The 23,231-nt window shown below is 38.1% G+C and overlaps 1 protein-coding gene and 1 pseudogene across 1 annotated transcript; one reads left to right on the top strand and one right to left on the bottom strand.

Moving 5' to 3' along the window:
- Positions 1-23,231, top strand: part of LOC139443651 (uncharacterized) — a 55,493-nt pseudogene that overhangs the window by 8,926 nt on the left and 23,336 nt on the right.
- On the bottom strand, positions 629-18,750 carry LOC139442827 (uncharacterized). Its single transcript, XM_071223722.1, has 16 exons — positions 18,712-18,750; positions 16,105-16,186; positions 13,606-14,361; positions 13,069-13,207; positions 12,560-12,696; positions 11,304-11,676; positions 10,068-10,136; positions 9,764-9,817; positions 9,297-9,481; positions 7,469-7,748; positions 6,857-6,957; positions 6,431-6,480; positions 4,724-4,817; positions 2,967-3,031; positions 2,465-2,545; positions 629-1,207 (listed from the first exon to the last, which is right to left on the bottom strand). Exons 2-16 carry the CDS (start codon positions 16,159-16,161, stop codon positions 1,036-1,038), a joined length of 2,613 nt encoding a protein of 870 aa, XP_071079823.1. The 5' UTR covers positions 16,162-16,186; positions 18,712-18,750; the 3' UTR covers positions 629-1,035.

Below are 23,231 nucleotides of genomic sequence, written 5' to 3' on the forward strand. Positions count from 1 at the left end.
TTTCTGGTCGAGGGGACATGAGTGATAACATAGTAAAAAATCTCTTAAAATTAGAAATATTGTCCCATAGCATTCATATTCTGCTCTCAAGTAACAAATGGTATATGCTATAAGTAGTCAAAACAAAATCTCCAGATTCCATTATATGTCAAGTTTATAGGCGTTATTCCATTTCTGGTCGAGGGGACATGAGTAATAATATAGTCAAAAATCTCTTAAAATTAGAAATATTGACCCATAGCATTCATATTCTGCTCTCAACTTAGAAATGGGACTTACTATCAGTAGTCAAAACAAAATCTTCAGATTCCATTATTTGTCGAGTTTATAGGTGTTATCCCATTTATGGTCGATGGGACATGAGTGATAACATAGTCAAAAATCTCTTAAAATTAGAAATATTGACCCATAGCATTCATATTCTGCTCTCAACTTAGAAATGGGACTTACTATCAGTAGTCAAAACAAAATCTTCAGATTCCATTATTTGTCGAGTTTATAGGCGTTATCCCATTTATGGTCGATGGGACATGAGTGATAACATAGTCAAAAATCTCTTAAAATTAGAAATATTGACCCATAGCATTCATATTCTGCTCTCAACTTAGAAATGGGATTTACTGTCAGTTGCCAAAAGAAGAGCCTAAGTCAGAAGGAATGGGTGCATAGTCAGAAAGAAATGCGAACTTTTAGTGTAAGCATAGAGTTCGCGATAATTTTTGTCATTAAACAATATATCACATGACTAACCATGAGTCCAGGCAGTCATGTGGGTACTCAGTACCCACCCGACCCAGGTACCCGAGTTACCCGTTGCAGCCCTAATAAATTCCCACATTGTCATACAAAGAAATACTAATGTTACAAAATGACATGTCACTGTGGTTCATGTACATCAAATTACTTTTCTTGTAAAGATAATATATGTTGGTGTTGATATCAGTGTGCAAGCACAATCATCACAACACATCCAGCAAGTCAGTCATCCTGTATAACAGTGGCATTTTAATCCTCCCTCTGTGAACCAAGCCATCATTATTCGTCATCCACAGTGATGTGGACACCCCTCCCTGGAACTTGACTGGCATCAAATTCTGTTGATTTACATTCATAGTTGACTTCTTCATAGGGTTTATTCAGCACATCCATCAGAATATGAATTATAGCTTCCTTTACCCCAACATACATCAGGTAATCTGTGGCAGCTCTGAAGTGTGAAAAAACATATGTTTATGTAAAAACAATTGACTAAGCACTGCAGCTCACAAAGACATCAACACATGTAGGCAACAGTTTGAAATATCAACAAAGCCAGTCATCTAACAGGATTTGTTGTAAGCATTGTCATTCATTCATTTTCATAGAACTATTTAAAGAAAACGCAATGAATATATCCAGAAATTGCAGCCTTACTGAAATATTTGGTTAACACGTGACATCATTGGAACAAGTATGTGATGTTTCAGTGTCATTGTTTATGTGGTTTCTAAGGAGAAGAGAGACATCAGAAAGGGGCTTCGCACATTGTACCCATGTGGGGAATCGAATCCGGGTCTTCAGCTTGATGGGTGAATGCTTAACCAGTAGGCTGCCCTAGGAGAAGATGTTTACTCAGATGACAGATAACCAGTCCATGACATTAACTGGGTACAATGACAGGCAAAAATATTTGACCATTTCATACTGACTTTTGTTATTTGAACATGACAGTCACTGGAACTGTGTACCCCATGAGCAACATTCCATTCTTTTACCTGTCAGTGCCAATTTACTGTTAAGTGTTGGCTTCCATTTTTTCTTTGCTAATCACCTATCAGCACCAATTATCAGTTGGCTTCCCCTATCAGCACCAATTATCAGTTGGCTTCCCCTATCAGCACCAATTATCAGTTGGCTTCCCCTATCAGCACCAATTATCAGTTGGCTTCCCCTATCAGCACCAATTATCAGTTGGCTACCCTTGTTACGTTACCACTTTTGTTATCTTATTACTTTTGTTGTTCTAACAGGTAGATACATACATACATACATAAATTCTCTTCCTCATGTGTATTGTTGAAAGACATTATAACATTACATATTATGACAGTTTATGTTCCTTATCAATACCTTAATAAGGTTTTTGGAGAGTAAAAGAAAAAAAGCTGATCACCTCCATTAACTATAGGAAGATTGTCTGCCCTGAGAGCAGGAACATTAGGGTTACCAAAAGACGTTAAAAGATTGCTAACGCAAATTGTGTAACCTTTAATACAGTTTGCTGACTCTGACCCAACTAGTACTTGTTTTAGCCCCTTATTGTCGAGCACCAGACAGGGTAGGAACAAGTACAACCTTTTATCGTCTTTTGGTATGACGTGGCTGAGGGTCGAACCCACGACCCTCTTCTCTCCAGGTGGATGCTCTATCCACTAGACCACGGTGGCGTAAATCATGTGTTTTTTCAACATAAAGGTATTCTTACATCATGTGCTTTTGCGTTAAAAGTTCCAGCTTCTTTTCAACCTTGCACTTGAACAGTCGCATACTCCCCGAGTATATCCTCCTGTATCAACAAAGAAATCCATCATTTCATCATAGTCAGCTGTTGGGTAAGTACCCCATGGGACAGAACATAGGTCCATAACAACATATGCTAACCTAATTTATCTGATGGTCCGGTTCGATGACTTGGTTTATTACATGTCAAGTGGAAGTGTCTATATGTCAGTGTGTCTGGCAGTTAACTACCTGCATTGTTGCTTATTTGATGGCAATATGAAATTACATGACATTCCATTAATGAAAACGAAAGCCAATCCTACAATACATTTTTAGTAAATGCAAATAAATGTAACATTAAGCCAATCATGGTATCTATCTCATTCCTCTGGTATAACCTCAAAACTTAAATATAATGTATGTTATCAGGAATTATTTGAAACAACCTGTTTCACAAAGTGTCACAAAATATTAATATTTAATACCGTGTATCTTTCAGTCTTGTAAATGTCAAAGCTGATATCAAGTACTGAAGCATTTTTTGCTGCATCTGAAACAATAATAAAAGTATGCAAAATATATAGGGAATACACGTCTTGTTATGTAATGAAGTAAGTAGTTAAGCAAATATAAGCAGATATAGCAACTTTAATAACATTTTGTTTTAGTTAAAAGCACAAGTTAATTTGGAACGTGTTTAAATTGTACTTGTGACAACAGGGGCACCGCAATGTCCTCATGACTTACCACCATGCACTTTCAGATAAAAATACTGTGTGTGGGAATAAAAGTGGAAAAAACATTTTCATAAACATAAAAAAATAAAAGCAACAAATCCCTTTCTATTATCATGTGAAATTTCTGCTTAAAGGGAAGTCTTTTTACGAGTTTCACCATATCACAAGCATGTTTTTATGAACAACTGTCAATACAGGGTGTTCAAAGAAAGGTGATGGTGTCGTTTCCCACTTATGACACCAATCACAAACACATGCAAGACTCGTGACACCTAAATAAATATGGGAACATATGGTACAAGTAAAAAAAAAAGAATTGCATGAGACATCATTTTGGTCATTAATGCATTAAAGTTGGAAATGGCTTCCACATGTCTACCATGAAATGTTTTGAAAGCTTGCTGAGGCTTTGAATATTGTAGCCTTGATCAAACAAGTTTGAAGCAAGAGTTGTATGGCACTCTTTGAAAAACTTTGTAGAAAGAGCACGCTCAATTGTACCTTAAAAGGCTGTAGCTGTTTGAAAATTGTCAGACATAAAAGCATAGTCGAGTACTAGAAAGTTGACGTCATCCTATTTGTTCTAGTCTTGTGTATACTTTACTGTCACTCTGAATCCTTATGCATAGACCAAAATATAAAACAGATGTACTAGTCACTTTTATTTCCAGTTCAGTGGAAGGGTACGGCTACTTACATTATTGAACAATTTCAGATCATTGATATACAAGAATCTAAAGTCAAAATTCTTGACTGAATTCCTGTGTTTTTTATTTTGCCAATCCGAGCAGGAGTTCTGATTCATATGCATAAAGAAACAGATGGGCAAGGACCTGAGCACATGGCTACTACAGGAACAGATCCAACAAGAAGGTCCAATTATTCCAATTAACCTAGTAATTGCATGAACTAAACTATCTAAATAAAAATGGTACAGACGTTACTAGAAGTCAGACAAAACATATACTTAATGCAGTATGCAGTATGACTTCCATGCTCTCACACTGGTTGATTACTTCCTTCTATGTCTACAGTGTTATTTATAGGAAAACAATTCTTATTATGCCACAGTTTCCAAACCTGAATGTACTAAAGTACCTATAATGAATTATTCACTCTTAAAACTATCTGACAGGTTATCTCAATGCATTGTCATAGTATCTTCTTACCTACATGAAATGTCATGTTATTGTAGGTTACCAAGTCTCATTTGGTGATGGAAGTAGTAATGCTTTCTCAGTAGGTGTAACCAAAAACCTTCAGGTGGGTATTTGTTCAATAATCTGTGCACTGTTCTCAACAGAATACAATGACAGATTGAACCCATTTTTATACATCAAAAGAATGGACAGCTTGACTGATGTATCATGTACACAATCCTTAAAGCATGGTCTTGCATTGAAATAGCTCACAAATTTTCATGTAACGTTTTCATGAGCAATGATTGGAAGGATGTTTGTTAAAAATATATATGAGGCAACTGTCACATTTGAGAAGGTACATACATATTGAGACAGATATCCCTCTGCAAAATTGACTCTTCGGTCTGGTGTTGGGAAGCCGCTGACAAACTCATCATGCCTTTGAAGTTGTTCCTCACTGAAAAACATATCTAAAATGAGTGTTTGTTGTTCAGTGCCCCACTCAGCAATATCAATACTATATTGTGTCTCAACAAGACAAAATAGTGTTTTGATATTATGAGCAAAGTTCTCACAGTCATAATGTATGATGTCATAAATTCATCCAGGGTCACAGAGATTTACCACCTGATCCATTAAGTCTCTGGTGTGACAAGCATAGGTTGCTAGGGACTATTTCTAACACAATATCCATTAAGTATCCTGGTGTGACAAGCATAGGTTGCTAGGGACTAGTTCTAACACAGTATCCATTAAGTATCCTGGTGTGACAAGCATAGGTTGCTAGGGACTAGTTCTAACCCAGCATCCATTAAGTATCCTGGTGTGACAAGCATAGGTTGCTAGGGACTATTTCTAACACAATATCCATTAAGTATCCTGGTGTGACAAGCATAGGTTGCTAGGGACTAGTTCTAACACAGTATCCATTAAGTCTCCTGGTGTGACAAGCATAGGTTGCTAGGGACTAGTTCTAACACAATATCCATTAAGTATCCTGGTGTGACAAGCATAGGTTGCTAGGGACTAGTTCTAACACAGTATCCATTAAGTCTCCTGGTGTGACAAGCATAGGTTGCTAGGGACTAGTTCTAACCCAGCATCCATTAAGTATCCTGGTGTGACAAGCATAGGTTGCTAGGGACTAGTTCTAACCCAGCATCCATTATGTATCCTGGTGTGACAAGCATAGGTTGCTAGGGACTAGTTCTAACCCAGCATCCATTAAGTATCCTGGTGTGACAAGCATAGGTTGCTAGGGACTAGTTCTAACCCAGCATCCATTAAGTATCCTGGTGTGACAAGCATAGGTTGCTAGGGACTAGTTCTAACACACGATCCATTAAGTATCATGGTGTGACAAGCATAGGTTGCTAGGGACTAGTTCTAACACAGTATCCATTAAGTCTCCTGGTGTGACAAGCATAGGTTGCTAGGGACTAGTTCTAACACAGTATCCATTAAGTCTCCTGGTGTGACAAGCATAGGTTGCTAGGGACTAGTTCTAACACACGATCCATTAAGTATCCTGGCGTGACAAGCATAGGTTGCTAGGGACTAGTTCTAACACAGTATCCATTAAGTCTCCTGGTGTGACAAGCATAGGTTGCTAGGGACTAGTTCTAACACAGTATCCATTAAGTCTCCTGGTGTGACAAGCATAGGTTGCTAGGGACTAGTTCTAACACAGCATCCATTGAGTCTCCAAGTGTGACAAGCATAGGTTGCTAGGGACTAGTTCTAACACAGCATCCATTGAGTCTCCAAGTGTGACAAGCATAGGTTGCTAGGGACTAGTTCTAACACAGTATCCATTGAGTCTCCTGGTTTGATAAGCATAGGTTGCTAGGGACTAGTTCTAACACAGTATCCATTCAGGACTTCAATTAGTGCTTCGTGTTTTAATGGTACTTCAATAATTCATTGTTTTAGCTTGTTTCGTTTTGGTAAAACCCACAAACACAGGTTAGGAGTAAATCAAACACTATGAGAAAGCAACTGGAATAAAAACCCAGTTATTACTATATCTGGATTGAAAGTCATTCCAAGTTATCTGCCAACAAAACTCACGGTGCATCTCTTGCAGCAATTCTCTGCAGGTGTGCCACTACATTTTCTTTCTGTATAAATTTTAGTAAAGAGAAACATCATTAACACAAGTTTAAGAAAACATCTTACTGAGAGTGAATAATACCTTCTTATCAGGTATCTAATCGCAGCAACTGACATGTGCCTCTTACAATTGTTAAGCTAAACTTTCAAATAATGTATTGTGAAATATGAAGGCACCATGGCAAAAACATTTATGAAGGTAATACAAGAGTACTGTTTACTCAGATAGAATTTTTAGAATTTTTTTTATTAAAACAAAAGTACATCTGAAATCATCTTTGGTTAATATTTCATACTGAAAACATTAATGGATCTATCATTAAGCAACTGACACAATAATAAGGAAATGTCTTATTGTTGGTGTTGCAATGGGTTTAGACATGCCTTGTGTTCCCATACAGCAGTGTTGATTGGATACTTTGAATCTGAATCTGATTCATCTTCTGTGTCCATTTTGGTGTCATTAGCTGCTTCCGTCTCTTTCTCTTAAAATGAAACATGATTGTATGTGAGATGTGGAACCAGTATGCGTAATCCTTGTACAAGTAACAAGCATATGAATGAACACAAGAATGTTTTTTCTGTGTATGATAAGTATGAAATGGTTAATGTCAGAAGTATAATTATATTAGCTCTCTATCCTTAATTTCCAATGAGTCTGTGAATATATGAAATGTTCAGTACCAATATAGTAATATACTGATATCTCTGTGGTCAGAGATGTCATAAATTTATATCTGATAATAGGTACATGCCACGGTCTCAATGTGACGATCCAAGAGTAATTTAGTTCTTAACTTAAAGAACATGCACATGCTGGCACTTGCACAATGCTAAGCATTATTGGGCTTTGTTTCAGCGTGAAGACAGAGTCAACTGTTTTGAGTAATATGTAATGTTATAGGTATATATTGCAAAAACCTACACAAGTTCTGAATGCTTTGACATGGTGACCTGCCATAATTATTTGAACTGTACCATCAATAAAGCACAAACCTCCTTCTGTGGACATTGGTATGAGCGTCACATAATGCAGCTCCCACAAGTGGCCTATGCTTAGTACTGGCATGTCTCCTCGGTATTCAGCTGGACGAATGAATGTAGGCTCATTTGCAATTGTTGTAATGATCCTGATGGTCACCTTATAGAGGTCAGCTGTTGCCTGCAGAATGATGTTGTCTCCCCATTCCCCCAACATCTTCATCTTGATGATATAGTCTCTGAATGTTGGATAATGGTTTTTATCCACGAAGTCCTTAAACAGACGCCGCTTGCCCTAAAACATGTTCAGTTAGTGTGAGACTGAGAAATGTTACTGTTCTTCTTTCTTCTTATACTACATGTAATACACATAAAATGAAAAAAAAAAAACAAAAAAAAAAACATGACTCAATGTTGTGTTGTATAGTCATCTAAGTTCAAAGCTAAAATGGTACAAAATCTCTACAAGTGACAAACCTCACATTGTCAGAAGATACCATTTTGCATGACCCCCATGGGGACGTATTGGTACTTGCATCTTTATGTTAAATGCAACATGCATAGATAATGAATTGAAATTGTGCAATTCATCAGGTTCCATGAATTTGGTCAAGTGTTTTTATGTTTGCCCAAAACTGGAAAAAGTGAAAATTCAAGATGAGCTAATGAAAAAACAGATTTCACTGGCTTGCTGTATAAGTGCATTTACCTTAAATGCAAAGTTTAGTCCCATTTCACCTCATCCCAATCTATATGCCTTTCAAAATTTACTTGAACCTATTCATTGGGGTAAACATAAAGTATCAGAAATTATTCATACAGCCGAACTGAATATAAAGTCAGTGGTTTATACTGTAACCTAAAAGAGCCAATTTGCATAATGATTTTAGACTTGCTCATTTAGAAATGTGTATACAGCCTTTCTGTACAAAATTTCAGCCATCACATTTTTTAAATGCCTTTTAAGGTCCTGATAACACTTTATGAGGTCAAAAGTAAAACAAATTTTATAATGTAATATAAATCAGCTGCGGAAGTATGAAACCTATTAGAACTGTAGCTAACATGTACATATGTGGCAGATAAAAGTGAATATTCAGCTTATTTTACACACCTTATCTGACAACTGTCATGCAATTTTGAAACTTAAATTCTCAATATTAAGAGGTGTCTCATAATATATCCAAAACATTTGAAAGTAATATACCCTACTAAACAGGCTGACCTGAGGGATGTTTCCTTCATTGGGACAACCATTCGTTTATCTTGTTTTAAATAAAGAAGTTTAATCAATGTCAAGGGCATCACCAACAGAGCCCCATGACTCTCTAGCTCACATAACGTAAGAAGAATTAATGAAAATATATTTGATGGAAAGGTTGAGAGCAAATTGTCATTGACATATTTAACATAAGATCCAAAATATGTGAGTACTTTTCAGAGACAATAATAACTAATACCATTCAGGCAAACCTTTGCTGCATAAGCTTTGAGGTTTCGTCCTGTAAGCCAAAATTTCAGTAACACAAAAAAAGATATGTGGAATTCATTACTGGATAAAAATTGAAATTCACCAAATCAAATGTACTGCCGTTATTGTAAAAAACATTCTTACTGCATATCAATGTTCATAATAACAAATATAAACTTTTTTAATCCATTGAGGTGTAAAAATCTGAACAAACTTGTATGCCAGATTTTCAGCTGGTCCACTGATTTCTAAGAATAACATGATTCCAAACAAATAGGACATGGCTTCAGCCCAATTAGGCTTTCACATTTTATTCACTATATCAAATTCCTACCCTAAGAAAATTGAAAGTATGCATTATTGTTTACTTACCTGTACATATTGCACAACCTTTTCTCGCAGATGTTTATGGCTGATTATGTCAATGTCATGTATTTGAAGCTGTTGAGCCAATGCAATAAACATGCAGTTACCAGCCCCTTCATTGTCCACAATGTCAAGGTCATAGAATGAGGCCTCCATCTCCAGTTCTTTCATAGTTGGAGTCTTCTTGTGTCCTGCATAGACACATTATATAAGTCACACAAATTGACCTGTAATATATCTCTTAGTATATTGTTTTTATGGAAACAACTGTAATGTTCTGCAATACATGTACTGATGTAGTATTTTTCAGCTGAGACAATGAGCCATTTCAGATGTGCATGATATACAAGAAGACATATGAGCAACTGACACAACATCATATGGAGAATTTGTGTACTCCTTCCAACAGATATAATTATGCATCTAGGATTGATCAGTCTTGTTGATCGTACCCATCTGTATTCAGATATTACCTTTTGTTACTGCATTGTCTCTCCTCTTGGTTTGAGCCTGTTGTTCTCCCTTTCCTTAAAAGTATAAACATACATCACCAAGTGCAAGCATATACCTTCAGGATAAAGTTATGCTTTACATTCATTTTATTTTGAAAACATTTATTCCGTTGAAGTGTTCAATATGTGTAAATGTACTCTGAAAGGTGGAAAATTTGTACAAGTATTGATTACCCTTCTTATTGTGCATGCATGCATGCAAGTATTCATGCATATGCCTAATGTTTTCGAGAAGATTCCTATGAGGTGTCTCAAATTGTAATACCTTTTTCATCCTGTGTTTTTCCCTTTTTGAGTGGCTTTCTACCCTCTTCTCTTGCATCTGGCAGAGCATCTGTTAGAAAAATATATGAAAATTATCACATTTATCCCTTCTTCTGCACATACCAACATATCACAGAGCGACCAATTTAACTGGTTAAGGAACTGAACTGAACTGAAAATCAACAAATGCTTCAACCATTGACTGCAGTTTGATTCCAGACCCTTGATCAGTTGTGTTTTGTATACCACCTAACCTCCTGTGTCAATGTTAGCTTTCGTTCCAAGAAGACAAACCAATGAATGTCCCTTGTAAGTAATGTATAATATCACAGGAAGTATCATATACCACATTAATCCTAAGATTTGAGTACAAATGACAAAACAATTAATGACTACACCAAATTATTTCAATACCTTGCAAAGTCGTGAATTAGTAATGGCATGTAATTACATTTGCTATGATCCATATAATACTTTCAAAATTCTGAACCATAATTCAACAACAGCAAAAACATTAATTGACATATGTTCCTGATTTTAATTATGATACTGTTCCTTCTCTTTTAATTAACACTGCAGTATTAGCAACATCCACACTGTCTGGGTACCATGTCATAGAATAAACCAAGCTACCCAATCACCTGGTCAAATTAGTCACCTCAAGCATGTATTGCTGGAGACCTTTTTCAACCTGAAGTAGCAACATGAGTTGTATCATCTTTGATAACTGTTCTGCTTAGCTGTCCAACTTGGTATTTTCTTAGAAATGCAAAATAAGAAAGTCTACCAAAGAAACTGAATAGCAGAATAACAGAACCTGCCTGATGTGTATATAAAGTTTCATGAAGAAATACGCAATGGTTTATGAATTGTGCTCTGGAAACAAACCCCACCCTCATTTGAACCAACTTGTTGCCATGAAAATGCAAATGAAATATTATAAACATTCCAGCATGGGAAAAGGCACCAATTGTGAGGGTCCATGAAGAAATATTGAATGCTCTTGATACAAAATGTGACAGATGGACACACTGATCTCGTTTCTGTATCTCGAACTGCACTTACTTTGGGTGGAGGAAATGATCAAAACAGCAAATACATTACAAACATCATGTCTTTGCAGTCCATCAAGATAGATGATGTCATCTATTCTGTAAGAACTATTTCATTTAAAATACATTATTAAACATACTTGCTAATTACATACTATTCATAAACTACTACTGGAAATATGTACCTTCATATATCCTCATTCTTCTCCTCTTCTCTTCTTTTCTTGTCTGAGAAGTAATGTCACACACCTGCTCCCACTGTACATGCTTGTTCGGATAGACAACCTTGAATTGGGAGTTCTGGGAATCTATTTCGACAATAGTTCCTTCCTTGCATTTTTTCATCCCTTTTTTGGGCCCACCTCGTTTGACTCTGGTATCTTTTCCATGAACCCTCACCAGAACTTCATCCCCTATCTTGTACACTGATGTGTCCTTGTTTTTGTGGTGTTTTTTTATCATTTCTGATGATTTGGTCAGTGACGCCTGCAGCACAGTTTTCCTGAGGTTTGTGATTGCTTCTATTCTCTCATTAATGCCATGTTCGTCTCCAGTATCCTAAAGAATAATAAAGTATTACATTTACCATGTTTTCATATCCACATATCTAACATAAACGTCAAATAATATCACTTCCACTTCACATGTAGTTTTACCTAAACATACCATTACTTCTAATATCTTGCAATTGAAATAGTTCTATGTACATGTCTCTACTTGTCACATCTACTGTCATTATTGCACAGGTTTACAGGACCCATGACAGTTATTATCCCCTGCACCTACAAATTTTTCTTTTTATTTTGTATAAAGTTTTGAAATTTTGACTTAGTCTCTGAACTGAATGGAAGCAGTGGGGTTTACCAGAGCAGAACCCGAAAACTGTTCAAGATATCTTCATGAAACTTTGTACAATATAAGTCTATGGCTATTATAGAGTCTTTTTTCTTTAAAAAACTTCAAAATATGATTTATTTTCTTATTCTAATTAAATGACACACCAGTAGACACTGCAACAAAATCCATAAAAGCATTCATTGTAGATGTATTAGAAATTCACCAGGTTTTGAGGTGTCAGCATGCTTACAACTTTTGTACCTTATCTGTACCATGTACCTTACTCTGGTAACTACTTGTACCTATAAAGGGCTGCAACAATACCTGCCTGAAAACAATGCTCTACAATACCATGCATGATATCTAAATATTCTTAGCTTACACAAACTTGAAGATGATTATAACCTTTGTTTAGATGTACAAAGTTTATGGAGATGTTATATTAGCTCTTGTATTCAACCTCTTCTACAAGGAGGTGAGACAAACTGATAATTTACAATGTCACATTTGATTGCACATATCATTGTATTTAAAACTAGACAATGGGCGGGGTATATAGATGAGTTTGTCTCTTGTTATGCGTAATGACATAAATCCTCCATACCTCATCACTCTCTGCAGATAGTTCGCACAGCTCATCTTCTTCAGAGCAAGAGTATGCATCAACTGTACTCCCAGCTCTCAACAAATTCTTGAAGTGTACTGGAGGGCAGCCCAACATGGCCTTGTATGGTGAACAACCTGTTAACATAGGAATTACGTTTAAATACAAGCCTGTGTTTCTCATGTCTTCTTCAACAATAAATGTCACAACTGCACTGTGGCAATATTGATATTTCCAGAGTTCTATAAATTTGCAGTAGCCTGAAGGGTGCAGGCAACTATATTTTGGTCAATACCTGGTCAACTATGAAACTGTTGTACCTTCTGTAATGAGCCATCATCATTTAACTGTGTCAAAATGGTTATTTGTTGGTCAGTGCGTAAAATAAATTCAATGTCACACATCCACATTTACCATGCTTACAGTCTGAAAAGTATAGCTTACATTATGTGCTTCACACTTTGTGACATATGCCCGCATTAAATTAAAGCTATATATTCAAACTTTACCAAGTGCAGAATGAATGCTTTCATTGTGTATTCTAGCATATGCTGGCAACTTTTCCACCCAGTTGAAGCTTTCTCCATCACCATGTTTGCTGTGATCAAATTCCAGATGGCTTTTCCAATCCCGGTGTGATCGTTCACTCTGAAATAAATTAACATCTAAATAGTAAACAGATTAGGCAGGCACAAAAAGTGTGCACAAGTGTAATACCATGTATATGAAATATATGAAATATATAACAAAAACAGTTTCCATAATCATAAGAAGTCTCTTCTAAAAGCTGGGTCCACTGAATGATTCCATCAATATCATAAGCATGTGTTATGAATCAACATAAAATAGTGATAGTAGAAGGTGTTCACGAAGGTTAGTGTATCCTGCCCCACCGGTGTCATCTGTCACACACATGCAAGTGTGGCTCTGCCCTAAAGATGACATGTTCCAAATAACATCAACATTAATGTTCTTACTATTAAGTATCTACATCTATTACCTCAACGTTTATAGTGTGCATGTTTTGATTGAAATTTGTCACCCACCTTTCCCTGAGATTGGGGATGGTGAGCCCGACTTCGGACAATCTTCGTTCCCATTTCAATGCAGAGTTGGTTGACTGCTCCCTTAAACTCAGAGCCTTGATCGCACTGTAAGATTCTTGGATTTCCCCATCCATACTCAAAGTAGATTTTGTGGAGTTCCAATGCCACTGAACTGGCTCTTTTGTTGGAAAGAGGCCGAAGCCACAAGAATCTTGTGAAAACATCAATAACAGACAAGATGTAAATGAATGTTTCACCATCATTTTCTGCAGGCATTCCAGTTAGTTCCACAAGGTCAACCTGATGTCGCCCCATTGGTGTTCTTGAGATCACCGGTTTTAGTTTGGCAGCATTAACAAATTTAGGATGTAACAGTTGCCTGTCATCTTGCCTGTCTATAAAGTCTTGTATGGCTTCCTGAGAAATGCCAGCATAATACTGGTTTATCAATGTTCTTATTTTCTTTGCTCCAGAACCCCGCAACTCATTGTAAAATTTGCAGATGACATTATCAAGTTCTGACTTTGATATCACTATTTTTCTGTCCCCATCAATAATCTCCAGTCTATATTCTCCTTGGACAGGGTTGTGAATTTCTGTCAAAGATAAATTGAACTTCCGTATTTTCTGGCAGACATGGTAAAACTTGACAGTCTTGCTATCCTTGGGAATGTCACCTCCTTCAAGTTTTAATCTAAGGCAGTCGTAATTCTCCTTTGAAATCACACCAATACTTCTTTTTCTTGAACATTTTACCTGAAATGCATTAAAAGCAAACCTATTACATCATGTTCAACTGTATGACATACATGATGTCCATAATCATATTTACCAGGCTTTTCTTTCATATTACTAAATTTATTGACTATGTGCATTAGTCATCCTACAAAAACACATTACCAAAGATACAGAAACTCACCCTCATTGGGCAATGTACATGTCACATGTTAGGCTGAGCCAGAGAAGAGAAATAGTACATGATTTGTTCAAAACACATACTGTAATTCCCAATAAGTACTCGAGTGTTCATTGAAATTTTGTGATAACATTCTTCTACATGTCCTCATATTTGGTTGCTGATGCTGACAAAAGAATGATGACTAACAATCTATTTTCCACAATCATATTTCTAGGATTTAAGGAAAATTTAAATAAACAGACACTCAGAACTATTTCTTTCTTATTGATTGTGAATGTGGTACTTGGTGCTAGTCTTAAAATAAACTGCACATAGAGTAACTGTTTTCATAATGACTGCCATATCAGCCTTTCAAATCACAAGATTCACTGAAATGTGTTCATATTGTAATATATATGGTAAATAAAGCCAAAGACAATCAGGCAATGTAAACACGTAACCCTTAATTCTATGCAGTATTTCAGTTTTTCAGAATACCAGGTTATCCTAATGATTGTAAAGAAAGAAAGGAAAACCTTCCCATAATCACATCTTGGAAAAGAACTTTTCAAAATGTTTACTACTTGCAGAAATGGCCCCTATTTTAGTGTCAAGTATTCATACTTAAAACACTAGATTATGATATACAGAACTGTAATGGAATGTAATGCTCACTATAAAAAGTACACATCATAGGCTCATGGTAATGGGAAAATCATAAAAATTAACAAGTTATTTAGCATATGTTGTAGAAGTAGAAGGACCTTCAATATACAAGAACAGATTGTCATGCAGGGAAATGTCTGAGTAGGGAAATGTCTGAGTAGGGAAATGTCAGTGTTGGGAACTGTCTGTGTGGGGAAATGTCCATGTGGTTTGTAGCTAATTACATGCAGAATGCGTTATATAGATCAGTAGCAGACACACAGCCTAACCCCAGGGTGAGCTAATGATTATCTTATAAGATTCCTCTTTAGTTTGTGTCTTGTTTTGGGTGTACATACTCACAGTATGGTATAATGGACAGATTGTCACACCATGAAAGTTATCACCACATCATACAAAGGCTAAGCAATATTACTTCAGAAAAATAGATGAACATGAGATGTATGAGTACCTGTTCTGTTCTAATGATTATTGAACATACAAATTATACCATTCTTAACAAACATATCAAGATGTCATCATGACACAATAGTTCAGCTATTGCCGAATTTTAAATATTGCTGTGTGCGAAGTAGTTACATGAAACAATTAAGTTATCACTTTTCTTCAGACTAAGAAATAAAGGCCCGGTTCCACCATGCACTTTGCATGACTTGTTTTAGTTACATTGCATGTCAGTTCTAATAATATTGAACTTACAAACTGGTGGGAACTGAAGTAAATAATGTACTGACAGTAATCTTTACAAGGCCTTACAAAATGGAAAGGAATATATTTTATTCTGGACCTACAAATCCTATCTTACAATAATGACCAAAACATTAGATATCTAATGTAAGTAGAACTTGTAAACATAAGTACCTAATCAAATTAACTTTGATCTAAACATAGAGTTAAAAAAAGTAACATATACATATCATAGTGTTGGTACTTACTCTTGCCATTGGTTGGGATGTACTGGACTGTGTCTGTTTCCTCAAATCATCTGACATTCTGACAGATATTCAGGAATCTCATCTGCAAACAAATGATACTACATGAAACTAGTTTTCCTAAATTGTTGACAATTGTTGAATATGTGTGCTTTGTGTTTTTTGCCCAGACCCAGGGAGAACATTTGTAATGTGATCGCCATTTATCAGTTTCTGGGGTCCCCATCCTGCCATTGTCTCTGGCAGTACCTCTCTTCAGTGTGGAAATATCAGTATGAAGTATACAAGTCTTATGAATATTGGTTTTAACAATCTGCCAGCTCTCTGTATTAATGAGGTAGAGGACATTAATTATCAACCTTAGGTATGGGTAATTTAAAATGGGATTGAGGTTAGGACCATATTTAGATGAGACCCTCACCCCCCTCACCCCCCCCCCCCCCCACACACACACACACACACTTTATGTGCATTTATTATAATCCCAATATATACAGATTGCATTTTCAGTCGCAAGGTTAAGAATTTTTGGATGAACAACTTCTTTATTACAATTAAGAGCGACCTTTCAGTGTAGGTTCTAACACCGTTATCAATCAAATGATATCACTTGCTGGATACAACAATAAAAAGTAAAGAACCCCTTAATCCACAGATCATATCGAAAAGAAATTTGGACTAGTATTTGAACAGTTTCATTTTCATTACTAATTTTTTACAATTATTTCTCTACATAATGTGACCCCCTAAATTGTTCTACAAATCTTTCAAATAGAAACAATTTGAAACATTGGAAAATATGATACTTTCATATTTTTTTAACAAATGAAGAATACAGGTCCAAATTGCGAAACCGCATTTTATTTCTATCCCATGAACATGGTGCTGCAAATACTCAGGTTTGGAGGTCTTCTCTTTAAGACTTTTAAAATATCTATTATTACCAAAACAAGAATTATTTGATATGAGGAAGTTAGTATCATACATGGCAATTAACACTGCTAATTACCTGAGATATGTCAATCATTAAAGATATGCTGAAACGTATGTGCCTAAAGCAATGATATTACTAACCTGCAATATTTAACTGTCATGAGGACAGATAATTGTAGCGCCAATCCAACAGAGAAATATAACAAGGAGATATGATTCAATGTTACACACATGGATTGTTGATACAGACTAGTACTTGGCACAGTTGAAAAGTCATTCACATTCCATAAACAACCACATACAACAATCTTATATTCTTAGCTACTAACTTCAGGAAGCGATGGTCATTGGCCTTTTCAATGAAACAAGTGTTTTCATTGGCTAATTCATCATGATTGACAGAAACGAGGAATGAACAGTACCAGATCAGTGACCATAAACCATGGTACTGAGGATTGCATAATATTGCATCCTACATACACCAACATGCCAGCTCTCTGTATTAATGAGATCAAAAGCATGTTGTGTATTGAATGAAAGAACACATTGCCCCCATGTGAGAGCACCATACAAACATAAAGGGGTGGAAATATACAGGTATCTGTGTGAGAAGGAGGTAGAGGACCTTAATTATCAACCTGGTTAGGACCATATTTAGATGAGACCCTCCCCCCCACCCCACCCCCCCACCCCCACCCCCCACCCACCCCCAACCACACACACACATTTTATGTGCATTAATTATGTCCCCAATATATACAGATTGCATTTTCATTGACATTTATAACATATAACAAATGAAATATTTAACCTTTTTATTGAAAATAATACAGAACAATGTCATTTATGTTGTACGTAGACACTCCCCCAAATATACTTGTGATAAAGTTTGGTGACCCCCTACATGTTGTCATTAAAATGGCCCTCCCCAACCCGTTCCATTATTTGCTGTGTAATTTCTTTATGATCACCCCCCAATAAATATATAAATTACCAGTCCTTATGATATTCTACAATATTCTGCAATGGCATGCAAGATATAAAGTCGTGTTTTTAATTACATTTTTAAATCTAAATATATTTGAACCAAGTCTGTCAGGATTTGACAAAATTGGTAAATAGTGAAAAGGATGTAACTTTTTCATGTGTCATATTCACAAATGCATTTATAATGGCATTTATTTATTTTTCAAATTTAAAGTTTATTTCTATTTCTACATTTACCCTGTAGTTTTGAATATAAGAATTTAGAGAAACCACACGAAATAAGGCATAATATATTCATGTAAAGATAAAAAGATACTTTCCACAATAATTAACATGAAAAAGTTATTTCATAATTTCTAGTTCTGAGTGAGTAATTAGCATGTAATGTTATACTTAATGTTAACTGCCTAACAATTAAGTTCTCTTCTAGGAAGTCATTCTTGGTGCACACACTTAGCATACTACTACACAATGTGTTTCATCCAATACTGACAGAACATAATAGCACAGGAAACAGGTATTCCATGTTGGGTATCAAGCAGGCTATGCTGGTCATGTAACTTTATTTCTGTAACTGTCTTTCCTGTAACATTTTTTCCTACAATCAGGGTAAGATCTAATAATACCTCAACTGACAAATACAGGTAGTGATAGGGTGGGGGGTGTACATGAAGGACGAAATCAGACTACCAGTTGTTGGACTTTCATTTTGTGGAAGACTCAGTGGGTTACATCGCTGACTCTGTGCTTGCGATAAGGTGGCTCACTCTGGGTGTAATACTCTGCAAAATTTTTCAAAAGAATACATGCATAAAAGATGTACATGCACAATTAATAAAAAATCAATCTGTCGGAGAAATTGGGACAAAGAAACATCATACACAAGAGAATTGACCCCCCCTCTGTCTAAACCAGTGGATGGATTGTAAAAGAGTAGGGGATCCATTCTAATATGTGGTTGATGTCAGCCTCTGCTACACTGCCAACTTTGATATTAATAGAGCCAAGGTTCAACCACACAGATAAAGCAAATGGAGCATGTCTTTCAGATATAAAGGTTGCTCTATCCTCATATACAGTTTAATAAAGTATAGTTTAACCTGAACCATTATAAGGCACAAGGACAATTGTGTTTAATATCCATTCAGTCTGCAGTAAATCCATAATCAAACACAGAAATAACTAACATTAAAAATTTTAGTTTTAATATTAATCACATCACATGGAGAACTAAACATAGACATGTACAATAACTGTCCAGCTTGATGCTGCCCATTTTTTTTCTCTCGCCCATTTTTTCTGACATGGGAGAGAGAGTGAATGAAATTTTTCAGCCTAGATGGGGTTTTGCATGGTCAAAGGGATCAGGAGGGGCCTATGCAACAGCCCATGACTGCCAGGGGGGTCCAGGAAGGGACCACCCCATCATTGTAGACTTAAGACTTTCAGCAGCTTTAAGGGCTCCTATAGCTGCCCTTAAACCTGCTGAAAGTCTTAAGTCTACACAAGCTCTTTAAAAAAAGACAGAGAGCAAAAGAAGGTGGATTTGATTTTTGACCAGTTTCCTAGGGTGCCTTGGGCTGTTTGAAGCTCACCTGGCAAGCTGGAAGAACCTCTGAGGTGTACACTGGCTGTTGCCTTGACGCGTCGAGGAAGCCGCCCATTTTTTCTGAAATGGGAGAGAGAGTGAATGAAATTTTTCAGCCAAGATGGGGTTTTGCATGGTCAGAGGGATCAGGAGGGGCCTATGCAACAGCCCATGACTGCCAGGGGGGTCCAGGAAGGGACCACCCCATCATTGTAGACTTAAGACTTTCAGCAGCTTTAAGGGCTCCTATAGCTGCCCTTAAACCTGCTGAAAGTCTTAAGTCTACACAAGCTCTTTAAAAAAAGACAGAGAGCAAAAGAAGGTGGATTTGATTTTTGACCAGTTTCCTAGGGTGCCTTGGGCTGTTTGAAGCTCACCTGGCAAGCTGGAAGAACCTCTGAGGTGCACACTGACTGTCGCCTTGACGCGTCGAGGAAGCCGCCCATTTTTTCTGAAATGGGAGAGAGAGTGAATGAAATTTTTCAGTCTAGATGGGGTTTTGCATGGTCAAAGGGATCAGGAGGGGCCTATGCAACAGCCCATGACTGCCTGGGGGGTCCAGGAAGGGGCCACCCCATCATTGTAGACTTAAGACTTTCAGCAGCTTTAAGGGCTCCTATAGCTGCCCTTAAACCTGCTGAAAGTCTTAAGTCTACACAAGCTCTTTAAAAAAAGACAGAGAGCAAAAGAAGGTGGATTTGATTTTTGACCAGTTTCCTAGGGTGCCTTGGGCTGTTTGAAGCTCACCTGGCAAGCTGGAAGAACCTCTGAGGTGTACACTGGCTGTTGCCTTGACGCGTCGAGGAAGCCGCCCATTCTTTCTGAAATGGGAGAGAGAGTGAATGAAATTTTTCAGTCTAGATGGGGTTTTGCATGGTCAAAGGGATCAGGAGGGGCCTATGCAACAGCCCATGACTGCCAGGGGGGTCCAGGAAGGGGCCACCCCATCATTGTAGACTTAAGACTTTCAGCAGCTTTAAGGGCTCCTATAGCTGCCCTTAAACCTGCTGAAAGTCTTAAGTCTACACAAGCTCTTTAAAAAAAGACAGAGAGAAAAAGAAGGTGGATTTGATTTTTGACCAGTTTCCTAGGTTGCCTTGGGCTGTTTGAAGCTCACCTGGCAAGCTGGAAGAACCTCTGAGGTGCACACTGACTGTTGCCTTGACGCGTCGAGGAAGCCGCCCATTTTTTCTGAAATGGGAGAGAGAGTGAATGGAATTTTTCAGCCAAGATGGGGTTTTGCATGGTCAGAGGGATCAGGAGGGGCCTATGCAACAGCCCATGACTGCCAGGGGGGTCCAGGAAGGGACCACCCCATCATTGTAGACTTAAGACTTTCAGCAGCTTTAAGGGCTCCTATAGCTGCCCTTAAACCTGCTGAAAGTCTTAAGTCTACACAAGCTCTTTAAAAAAAGACAGAGAGCAAAAGAAGGTGGATTTGATTTTTGACCAGTTTCCTAGGGTGCCTTGGGCTGTTTGAAGCTCACCTGGCAAGCTGGAAGAACCTCTGAGGTGCACACTGACTGTCGCCTTGACGCGTCGAGGAAGCCGCCCATTTTTTCTGAAATGGGAGAGAGAGTGAATGAAATTTTTCAGTCTAGATGGGGTTTTGCATGGTCAAAGGGATCAGGAGGGGCCTATGCAACAGCCCATGACTGCCTGGGGGGTCCAGGAAGGGGCCACCCCATCATTGTAGACTTAAGACTTTCAGCAGCTTTAAGGGCTCCTATAGCTGCCCTTAAACCTGCTGAAAGTCTTAAGTCTACACAAGCTCTTTAAAAAAAGACAGAGAGCAAAAGAAGGTGGATTTGATTTTTGACCAGTTTCCTAGGGTGCCTTGGGCTGTTTGAAGCTCACCTGGCAAGCTGGAAGAACCTCTGAGGTGTACACTGGCTGTTGCCTTGACGCGTCGAGGAAGCCGCCCATTCTTTCTGAAATGGGAGAGAGAGTGAATGAAATTTTTCAGTCTAGATGGGGTTTTGCATGGTCAAAGGGATCAGGAGGGGCCTATGCAACAGCCCATGACTGCCTGGGGGGTCCAGGAAGGGACCACCCCATCATTGTAGACTTAAGACTTTCAGCAGCTTTAAGGGCTCCTATAGCTGCCCTTAAACCTGCTGAAAGTCTTAAGTCTACACAAGCTCTTTAAAAAAAGACAGAGAGCAAAAGAAGGTGGATTTGATTTTTGACCAGTTTCCTAGGGTGCCTTGGGCTGTTTGAAGCTCACCTGGCAAGCTGGAAGAACCTCTGAGGTGCACACTGACTGTTGCCTTGACGCGTCGAGGAAGCCGCCCATTTTTTCTGAAATGGGAGAGAGAGTGAATGAAATTTTTCAGTCTAGATGGGGTTTTGCATGGTCAAAGGGATCAGGAGGGGCCTATGCAACAGCCCATGACTGCCTGGGGGGTCCAGGAAGGGACCACCCCATCATTGTAGACTTAAGACTTTCAGCAGCTTTAAGGGCTCCTATAGCTGCCCTTAAACCTGCTGAAAGTCTTAAGTCTACACAAGCTCTTTAAAAAAAGACAGAGAGCAAAAGAAGGTGGATTTGATTTTTGACCAGTTTCCTAGGTTGCCTTGGGCTGTTTGAAGCTCACCTGGCAAGCTGGAAGAACCTCTGAGGTGCACACTGACTGTTGCCTTGACGCGTCGAGGAAGCCGCCCATTTTTTCTGAAATGGGAGAGAGAGTGAATGAAATTTTTCAGTCTAGATGGGGTTTTGCATGGTCAAAGGGATCAGGAGGGGCCTATGCAACAGCCCATGACTGCCTGGGGGGTCCAGGAAGGGACCACCCCATCATTGTAGACTTAAGACTTTCAGCAGCTTTAAGGGCTCCTATAGCTGCCCTTAAACCTGCTGAAAGTCTTAAGTCTACACAAGCTCTTTAAAAAAAGACAGAGAGCAAAAGAAGGTGGATTTGATTTTTGACCAGTTTCCTAGGTTGCCTTGGGCTGTTTGAAGCTCACCTGGCAAGCTGGAAGAACCTCTGAGGTGCACACTGGCTGTTGCCTTGACGCGTCGAGGAAGCCGCCCATTTTTTCTGAAATGGGAGAGAGAGTGAATGAAATTTTTCAGCCAAGATGGGGTTTTGCATGGTCAAAGGGATCAGGAGGGGCCTATGCAACAGCCCATGACTGCCAGGGGGGTCCAGGAAGGGGCCACCCCATCATTGTAGACTTAAGACTTTCAGCAGCTTTAAGGGCTCCTATAGCTGCCCTTAAACCTGTTGAAAGTCTTAAGTCTACACAAGCTCTTTAAAAAAAGACAGAGAGAAAAAGAAGGTGGATTTGATTTTTGACCAGTTTCCTAGGGTGCCTTGGGCTGTTTGAAGCTCACCTGGCAAGCTGGAAGAACCTCTGAGGTGTACACTGGCTGTTGCCTTGACGCGTCGAGGAAGCCGCCCATTCTTTCTGAAATGGGAGAGAGAGTGAATGAAATTTTTCAGCCAAGATGGGGTTTTGCATGGTCAAAGGGATCAGGAGGGGCCTATGCAACAGCCCATGACTGCCAGGGGGGTCCAGGAAGGGGCCACCCCATCATTGTAGACTTAAGACTTTCAGCAGCTTTAAGGGCTCCTATAGCTGCCCTTAAACCTGCTGAAAGTCTTAAGTCTACACAAGC

The sequence above is a fragment of the Haliotis cracherodii genome, unplaced genomic scaffold, assembly GCF_022045235.1.
Source record: "Haliotis cracherodii isolate W230 unplaced genomic scaffold, xgHalCrac1.p SCAF_5, whole genome shotgun sequence".
NCBI lineage: Eukaryota > Metazoa > Mollusca > Gastropoda > Lepetellida > Haliotidae > Haliotis > Haliotis cracherodii.

Bases quoted from the DNA above. Each gene is read 5' to 3' on its own strand.
- LOC139442827 (XM_071223722.1), bottom strand. From the start codon at position 16,161: ATGTCAGATGATTTGAGGAAACAGACACAGTCCAGTACATCCCAACCA. The intron at 13,208-13,605 runs GTGGGTGACAAA...AATTTATTTCAG, and splicing joins ATCCCCAATCTCAGGGAAAG to AGTGAACGATCACACCGGGA. The intron at 7,749-9,296 runs GTAAGTAAACAA...AACATGTTTTAG, and splicing joins AGGTTGTGCAATATGTACAG to GGCAAGCGGCGTCTGTTTAA.